General features: G+C 38.6%; 1 protein-coding gene across 1 annotated transcript; it reads left to right on the forward strand.

Annotated features, from left to right (window-relative positions):
- Positions 1 to 4,316: 4,316 nt before the first annotated feature.
- LOC102245759 (olfactory receptor 7A10) lies at positions 4,317 to 5,285 on the forward strand. Its single transcript, XM_005878113.1, has one exon. It carries the CDS (start codon positions 4,317 to 4,319, stop codon positions 5,283 to 5,285), a length of 969 nt encoding a protein of 322 aa, XP_005878175.1.
- The last annotated feature ends 3,921 nt before the right edge of the window (positions 5,286 to 9,206 follow it).

A 9,206-nucleotide genomic window follows, 5' to 3' on the forward strand; every position in this document is an offset into this window, starting at 1 on the left:
TTTGTTGATTTGTTGATGATAGCCATTCTGACAGGGGTGAGATGGTACCCCATTGTCGTTTTGATTTGCATCTCTCCGATGATTAGTGACTTTGAACATGTTTTCATATGTCTTTTGGCCTTTCTTCTGTCTTCTTTTGAAAAGTATCTATTTAGGTCCATTGCCCATTTTTTGATTGGGTTGTTTATCTTCCTTTTGTTAAGTTGTATGAGTTCCCTATAAATGTTGGAGATTAAACCCTTATCGGTGATAACATTGGCAAATATGTTCTCCCATGCAGTGGGCTTTCTTGTTGTTTTGTTGATGGTTTCTTTTGCTGTGCAGAAGCTTTTTATTTTGATGTAGTCCCATTTGTTTATTTTCTCTTTAGTTTCCATTGCCCTAGGAGCAGTATCAGTGAAGAAATTGCTTCGGCATATGTCTGAGATTTTGCTGCCTGTGGATTCCTCTAGTATTTTTGTGGTTTCCCGTCTTTGTTTAAGTCCTTTATCCATTTGTAGTTTATTTTTGTGTATGGCTGTGTAAATTGGCGGTCTAGTTTCATTTTTTTGCATGTATCTGTTCAATTTTCCCAACATCATTTATTGAAGAGGCTGTCTTGACTCCATTGTATGTTCATGCCTCCTTTGTCGAATATTAATTGAGGATAGTGGTTTGGGTCAATTTCTGGGTTCACTATTCTATTCCCTTGATCTATATGTCTGTTCTTGTGCCAGTACCAGGCTGTTTTGAGAACAGTGGCTTTGTAATACAGCTTGATATCTGGTATTGAGATCCCAGACATCTTGATGATGTTGATTCTACCAATCCATGAACACAGTATGTTCTTCCACCTGTTTATGTCTTCCTCTATCTCCTTCTTCAGTGTCCTGTAGTTTTCTGTGTATAGGTCTTTTACCTCCTTAACTAAGTTTATTCCTAGGTATCTTAATTTTTTTGGTGTGATGGTAAATGGGATTGCTTTTTTAGTCTCTCTTTCTGTAAGTTCATTATTGGTGTATAGAAATGCCATAGATTTCTTGGCATTGATTTTGTATCCTGCTACATTGCCAAATTAATTTATTAAGTCTTATAATTTTTTGATGGACTCTTTAGGGTTTTCTATGTACAGTATCATGTCATCTTAGAATAAAGACAGTTTTACTTCTTCTTTATTTTGGATGCCTTTTATTTCTTCTTCTTGTCTGATTGCCATGGCTAGTACTTCTAGTACTATGTTGAACAGGAGTGGTTAGAGTGGACATCCCTGTCTTGTTAAGCTATATACATTAAAAATTAATTCTGATTTTCTAAAAAACTTTTAAAATTTAAAATATTAAATTTTGGAAACTCCAGAGTAATTTTAAAAAGTGGAGAATGCAGTTACAATATTAACCTTCTTTCTACTCAGCACGGAGCAATAAAAGAAAAAAGAAAACAAACAAAAAACTCCGGAAGGCTGGTGAGTTTACAGAGAAGGAGTAATAAAAACTGAATTCACTTGACTTCTAATTTGGCCTCTTGGGAGGAGAAATAGCAGGAGTAATTTCCTCTGTGTCCAGACCAGTGTCTCTCAGGGAAGTAATGTGCTCAGAGGAGGGAGTAACAATGGAAACAGTGCCTAATGAGCAGACATGGGGAGCTGTATATATCTCCTCTATTGTAGTCTCTCAGGATGGCCATTCTTGAGCTGGACAGGACATGGGTGTTGCTTTTGGATTCCTATATCTGGTGCAGGAACTGATGCTTCCCTCCTTCCTGTTGTTCTGTCTGGGAACAGAGCTTCAGTCTCCACCATCAACCATTCAGAATTCAGATTCAGAAACCTCTTTCTTAGAAACCCCACCCAGGTGAGTCAGAAGGCCCGTTAGGTACTTCACACAATGTTCAGTGATATTGGAAATGGAGAACTTTTACCTGAGGTCACCAGAGAGGCAAACCAATCTAGAATCAAGCCAAAAAATTGTCATGTTTGTTTGGTAGGTAGACTCATTGATTTATAATGCATCTATTTTAATATGTTAAAAAAAGAAGTGTCTTTTGGATTCAGAAATACAAGGATCATTGTTACAATTCAATTGGATGAGAACTAATAGGGAACATGGGGTTCAAAGTGATTCCTGTAAAATTGGAAGATATCTGAGTTTTGCAATTAAGAGGAGCTGTAAAAAGAGAATTAAGTTTGAAGTCCTGTCCGGTGAACTGAGGGCATTTTTTTTTCATTGTTTAAATTGGAATGCATTTTAGCATGCCCTGCTTTTATTAGAAATACCCAGACCACGGGAAGTAAATATTACTTTGCAACACTTCTTGAGACAAACGTTGTTGAGACATACAAGTCACAATACTTTCTCTCGTGTTGGGTACTCACATGAGAATTGTATTTAATATGCAAAAAGAGTATGCTAATGAACTTTATAATTATTTTATTACCTAGAGGTGGAGAAGCAACAGAGACATTGGAGGGGCTGAAGAAAAAATTAGGCCTCAGCTCATGACCAGTAATAACCACTCATTTATTAACAGGAAGGAACTATGCTAAGCTTTTAATTATATATTAACTAAATCTGTCAAACTTCCAGACAAAGGCTATTTCATTATTTGAGTATGTTAAAATCTAGAATGGTTTAGTTGGCTCTCCATGGACAAACAACTAATATACGGTAGAGATTTAAAACCAGTTTTCTGATTCCAACAGTTTTGCATTTGATATCATTTAGAAATTCTTTAATCATTTCATCATTAAATATCTACTGCTATTTTATGTGTTGTACATTTCTGTTGTAAATCGTGCATTTATTCCCTTTGCTCATTTTTCTAGTGGGATGTTAAATCAGTAAGGCATCTTCACATTGTAAGATATCATTCCTTTCTCCTGAGAATTCATTGTTTTCTGCTGCTTTATTAATTATTCTGGGCATAATGGGGACATAATAACTGGAATTTGAATGCTGCCAGAACCAAGGAAGCTTACTCCTCATCACAAACTCTCAAGAACCACTTGAGCATTTAGATATATATATTTTTCTCATACATGTCTATATCTTTCCTCTCTCTGTTTTGAAGTGCATTTTATGTTTTGTTGTATAAAGGACTCCAAATGGTCATCTGAGTACAGAACTCTAGTTTACATGTTCATGGGAGATTTACCAACTGAATCTGATACTATTTTCACATTCTTCAGGGTAAAGATAATCTAATGTTGACATCTTCCTTGGATCAGTGCTTTCCTAATTATTGTGCCTGGAGTAAGTAGAGCCTTGTAGTAACATGACCCTAGCAGGTCAGAGTGCACTCTGAGGGTCAGTTGTGTGTGTGTGTTGGTTGTTTTGTGCTTGTGTATTTTGGTGGGCCTGAACAGTTGAAGGGTGGCAGTACCTGAGCCCATACACTCTAAATGTGACCCTTAAAATAAAGGTGCCAGAATATGAGGCAATGAGTGGATATGAGGGGTCGTTTCAACTGAAAGGATTTTTTTTGGAAACAAAATAGATACATTGAAGGGAACAACAGGTAACCAAGGGCTTCCCTGTGTCTTAAAGTTTGAGCAACAGCAAAGAGGCCACCTCATTCCTCAACTTTCTCTGACCTCTTCTCTCATCCCTCTTGCTCACTCCCCTCTGGGCACTGGCTCCTTTTGGAGCCTTAAATATCTGAGACTGTCATTTTCATGGTCTTTGCTTGACTCTTTCACCAACAGGGCACACACCTCCTCCAGATATCTTTGTGTCTTTCTCTCTGTCTTCCTTGAGGTCTTTGTTCAAATGTCACCTTGTTTGCAGGGCTTCCTGAACTCCCAGTAAAAAAAAAATAGCACCCTCACTCACTCTTTTTTACACCTAATTTTTCTCCTGGGGAAAAGGTCTAAGTGGGACAAAACCTCCTAATCGGAGATGTCAGGATAGATCCATTATGATGACCAATATTAAAAAAAGCATATTGATTAATTTTTTTGCTTTCTCTTTTGTTTGTTAATCCTCACCCAAGAATATTTTTCAATTGTTTTTAGGGAGAGCGCAAGAGAGAGCGGAAGACAGAGAGAAACATCTATGTGAGAAATGCATTAAATAGTTGCCTCCTGCCTATGCCCCAACCAGGGCCCGGGCTAGGGAGAAGCCTGCAACCAAGGTACATGCCCTTGACAGGAATGGATCCCAGAACCCTTTGGTCCACAGGCTCTATCCACTGAGAGATCACCACTGAGCCAAACTGGCTAGGACTATATTGATTATTGATGACAAAATATAAATGGTAGCATTTCAACTTTTACTAAGGCTGTTTTGTGTGAAAATTAATCATATCATTTTTTTTTAGTTCTTAGTCATCACCTCCACCACATGGTACAAGGCAATGATACCTCAGTTTCAGAATTTATTCTCCTGGGATTATCAGAGGAACCAGAACTGCAGCCCCTCATATTTGGGCTTTTCCTCTCCATGTACCTGATCACAGTGTTGGGAAACCTGCTCATCATCCTGGCTGTCAGCTCAGACTCCCACCTCCACACACCCATGTACTTCTTCCTCTCCAACTTGTCCTTGGTTGACATCTGTGTCACCTCCACCACCGTCCCAAAGATGCTGTGGAACATCCAGACACAGAGCAGAGTCATAACCTATGCAGGCTGCATCACACAGATGTATTTTTTCATACTCTTTGCAGTAATGGACGACTTTATCCTGACTGTGATGGCCTATGACAGGTATGTGGCCATCTGTCACCCACTGTACTACACAGTCATCATGAACCCCCGGCTCTGTGGACTGTTGGTTCTGGTGTCCTGGATCATGAGTGCCCTGTATTGCATGTTACAAAGTTTAATGGTGTTGCGACTATCCTTTTGTACATGCTTGGAAGTTCCTCATTTTTTCTGTGAACTCAATCAGATGGTCCAACTTGCCTGTTCTGACATCTTTATTAATAAGATGGTGGTGTGTTTTGGGATTGGGCTGATGGGTGGTGGTCCCTTGGTTTGTATCATTTACTCTTACTCTAAGATAGTAGCCTCTATGCGAGGAATCCCAACAGCTGAGGGGAAGTATAAGGCATTTTCTACCTGTGCGTCTCATCTCTCAGTTGTCTCCTTATTTTATGGAACAAGCCTAGGAGTGTATCTCAGCTCTGCTGCTGCCCAACACTCACACTCAAGTGCAGCAGCCTCAGTGATGTACACGGTGGTCACACCCATGCTGAACCCCTTCATCTACAGTCTCAGGAACAAGGACATAAAAGGGGCCCTGAAACAATTTGTTGGGATGACAGGCATAAAAGGTCCAGTTGTCCTTGGGATGAGGAAGTGTCCATGATAGCAGGGATCAAAGTCTTGGAGCCTTAACTTGTTATTCTTTAGTTAGCATGTTGTTCTCAAACTTGCTTTTTTATTTATGTCCTGGAATTTCCATTTGTTTGTTGCAACTTCTCTATACAACTTAAGTAACCACTTTATTAAGCTTTCTGTTATGTTATATAAACAGTTTATCCCTGTGTATTTATTCTTACCTTTATAGTTTTTCCAACCTTACTCAGAAATACTTAGAAATTCCAGTTTATTTAATGGGCAACAGGGATTTCTTTAGACACAGACAACAGCATGGTGGTTTCCAGAGGGAAAGGGGTAGGCGAGTACTAAAGGATCAAGGGGCCCAAATACATGGGGACAGAAGATGATTTGACTGTGGGTATTGGGCACCCAATACAATATACAGATTATGTGTCAAAGAAATATACACTTACAACCTATTTGATCTTATTAATCAATTTCACCCTAATAAATTTAATTTAAAAAAGAATAATTTGTTCTCCAATGACATACATCATTGTATGTAATTTGTTCTTATTTTATAGATTGAATAATCCTAAGTGGTACTACTAATGTGGAAAAAACTTCACTTGGCTACTGAGACCATTTATCTAATTTCATTTCAGGAAAATCTAAAACCACTGTTTTCATGTTTGTTTCCCTCATTGTTTGTAATTCAGTATCTTAACAGCTTTTCCTGATAAAATAGACTTTATCATTCTTTCCTTTAAGCCTATTGGGAATGATGCTATAGGCTAGAAATGCCTGGGCACTGGCCTGGCCCTGCTACTTGTTATGCAGACCACAGGTATGGCTGGACTGGCCCTTGTGGTCCTTATAATAATTGCTACAACCATCAGGAAACCATGAACATACAAGGGTCATTACTCTCACCGCTCTCAGAGGACCACACAAGAAGGTCTTGGGGAGAAAGGAAAGAGAATGGACTGGGGCTCTGCCTTTATTGGGGTCCAAGGGCAGGATGATAGGATTTTGCAGATTAGCCCTTTCTTTGTGAATTTAAAACATAAGAGCAGGAATTAGAGCAGGGAGGCAAAGTGGGAACACTCATGACATAGTTATTTAGGCTTCTAAGGGTTTTTTAAAAGGGGAACTTGATTGGGTAGGGGCAACCTGGATGCTTTTCAAGTAGCTGTGTCATACAATTGGCCATATGTTTCTTCAACATCGTTATCTTTGAAGTAATGCCTCATAAATCAAAAGCGTAATGTCAGTCACTTACACTTTACACATGCTACTCCGTTTTTACCTTCTCTCTTGGTTTTATTGCGTAATTCAGCTCAGGGTCCAGAATACCTACAGTAATTATGGCAAAAATTAATTATCAAATATATATCTCCCACTGGACTGTACATGGAAAGGCAAATTTGAATAAATAGGTTAACATAATACTACATTAGTACCAGAGATTATCTTAAAAATGAGGAAGCAAAATTTTTGGTCACTTGGGATGGGTGCCAGACACAGGGCTCCTGATCAGGACTGACTGGGCATGAGCCCATGGCAGGCGCAGTGGGGCTGGGATGAGTGAGAGCGGCAGGCAGGAGTGGCAGGCAGCGTTGGACTGCCAGTTTCGGCCCAAGCCCTGCAGGCCATGCTGAGGGACCCCACCCATGCACAAATTGGTGCACCGGGCCTCTAGTATGTATATAAGTTCTTTGGTTAATCTCTTCCCATCTCCTTCCTGTCCCCTCTGAGACATGTCTGTTTCATGCTTCCATGCCTATGGACCTATTTTATTCATTACTTTATTATGTTCATTAGATTCCATTTGTAAGTGAGATCATGTAATATTTGTCTTTCTCAAATATTAAATCTCAGACATCTCATGTAGCCGAATTTTCACTGATACATCTCCTAGGGCAAGAGAAATAAAGGAAAACATAAACAAATTGGACTATGAAACACTAAAAAGCTTTTGCACAGCAAAAGAAACCATCATCAAAATGAAAAGGGAAACCACTCTGTGGGACAACATATTTGCCAATGACTCATCTGATACTGAACCCCTTCATCTACAGTCTCAGGAACAAAGACATAAAAGGGGCCCTGAAACAATTTGTTGGGATGACAGCCATAAAAGGTCCAGTTGTCCTAGGGATGAGGAAGTATCCATGATTGCAGGGATCAAAGTCTTAGAGCCTTAACTTGTTATTCTGTAGTTAGCATGTCATTGTAGAACTTGCTTTTTTATTTATTTCCTGGAATTTCCATTTGTTTGTTGCAACTTCTTTATACAATTTAAGTAACCACTTTATTAAGCTTTCTGCTCTGTTATATAAACAGTTTTTCCCTGTGTCTTTATTCTTACCTTTACAGTTTTTCCAACCTTACTCAGAAATACTTGAAATTCCAGTTTATTTAGTGGGCAACAGGGATTTCTTTAGACACAAACAACAGCATGGTTGTTTCCAAAGGGAAGGGGGTTGGCGAGTACTAAAGGATCAAGGGGCCCAAATACATGGGGACAGAAGATGATTTGACTGTGGTTGTTGGGAACCCAATACAATATACAGATTATGTATCAAAGAAATATACACTTATAACCTATTGGATCTTATTAACAAACTTCACCCTAATAAATTTAATTTAAAAAAGAATAATTTGTTCTCCAATGACATACATCATTGTATGTAATTTGTTCTTATTTTATAGATTGAATAATCCTAAGTGGCACTACTAATGTGGACAAAACTTCACGTGGCTGCTGTGACAATTTATCTAATTTCATTCCAGGAAAATCTAAAATCACTGTTTTCATGTTTGTTTCCCTCATTTTTTAATAATTCGGCATCTTAACAACTTTTCTTGATACTATAGACTTTATCATTGTTTCCTTTAAGTCCCAGCCTGTTGGTAGTGATGCTGTAGGCTACCAATGCCTGGGGCGTTGGTCTGGCCCTGCTACTTGTTATACAGACCATAGTTATGGCTGGACTGGCCCTTGTGGTCCTTATAATAACTGCTACAATCACCAGGAAACTATGAACACGCAAGATTCATTCCTCTCACCACTCTCAGGGGACCACAGAAGGCAGTCATGTGGAGAAAGAGAGAGAAAATTGCTTGGAGCTCTGCCTATATTGGGGCACAAGGGTAGGATAGATAGGGTTTTGCAGATTAGTCCTTTCTTCGTGAATTTAAAACCTAAGAGCAGCGGAAAACTGTTTGAATAACAGAGCAGAAAGCTTAATAACGTGGTTACTTAAATTGTATAGAGAAGTTGCAAGAGCAGGAATGAGAGCAGGGGAAGTAAAGAGGATCACTAATGAGGTAGTTACCTGGGCTACTCAGGGTTTTCTAAAAGGGGAACTTCATGGTTGAGGGCAACCTGGGTGCTTATCGAGTAGCCGTGTCATACAATCGGCAGGCAATATGTTTATTGAACATGGGTATCTTTGAAATGATGTCTCATAAATCATAAGCATAATGTCAGTCACTTACACTCTATACATGCTACTCTGTTTTTACCTTCTTTCTTGGTTTTATTGCCTAATTCAGCTCAGGGTCCAGAATGCCTACAGTAGTTATGGCAAAAATCGATTATCAAATATATATAACCCACAGGAATGTATACGAAAAGGCAAATTTGCATACTATCTTAGTGTCAGAGATTATCTTTAAAATGAGAAAGCAAAATTATTAGTCACTCATTTTATTATTATGCAAGGTATTTCTTGTTCATGCTATATATCTACTCAATTAGGTACATATGCTATATATCTACTCATTGAAGTATCAAAGACTGGCTTTTATGCATTGGGGTGTATTTTTATGCACTGCTTAGTGTATTTCATCTTTTAATGAATCATTTTCCATGAAAATTCTAGTGCTGTCTACTATTGTGAGTTCTCTATAGCTCTAACAAAATATTTCTCCTTTTCTAAATTTTGTGATAACTACAATA

The sequence above is a fragment of the Myotis brandtii genome, unplaced genomic scaffold (assembly GCF_000412655.1).
Source record: "Myotis brandtii unplaced genomic scaffold, ASM41265v1 scaffold5467, whole genome shotgun sequence".
Classification (NCBI taxonomy): Eukaryota; Metazoa; Chordata; class Mammalia; order Chiroptera; family Vespertilionidae; genus Myotis; species Myotis brandtii.

Coding starts and splice junctions, on each gene's coding strand:
- LOC102245759 (XM_005878113.1), top strand. CDS start 4,317: ATGGTACAAGGCAATGATACCTCAGTTTCAGAATTTATTCTCCTGGGA.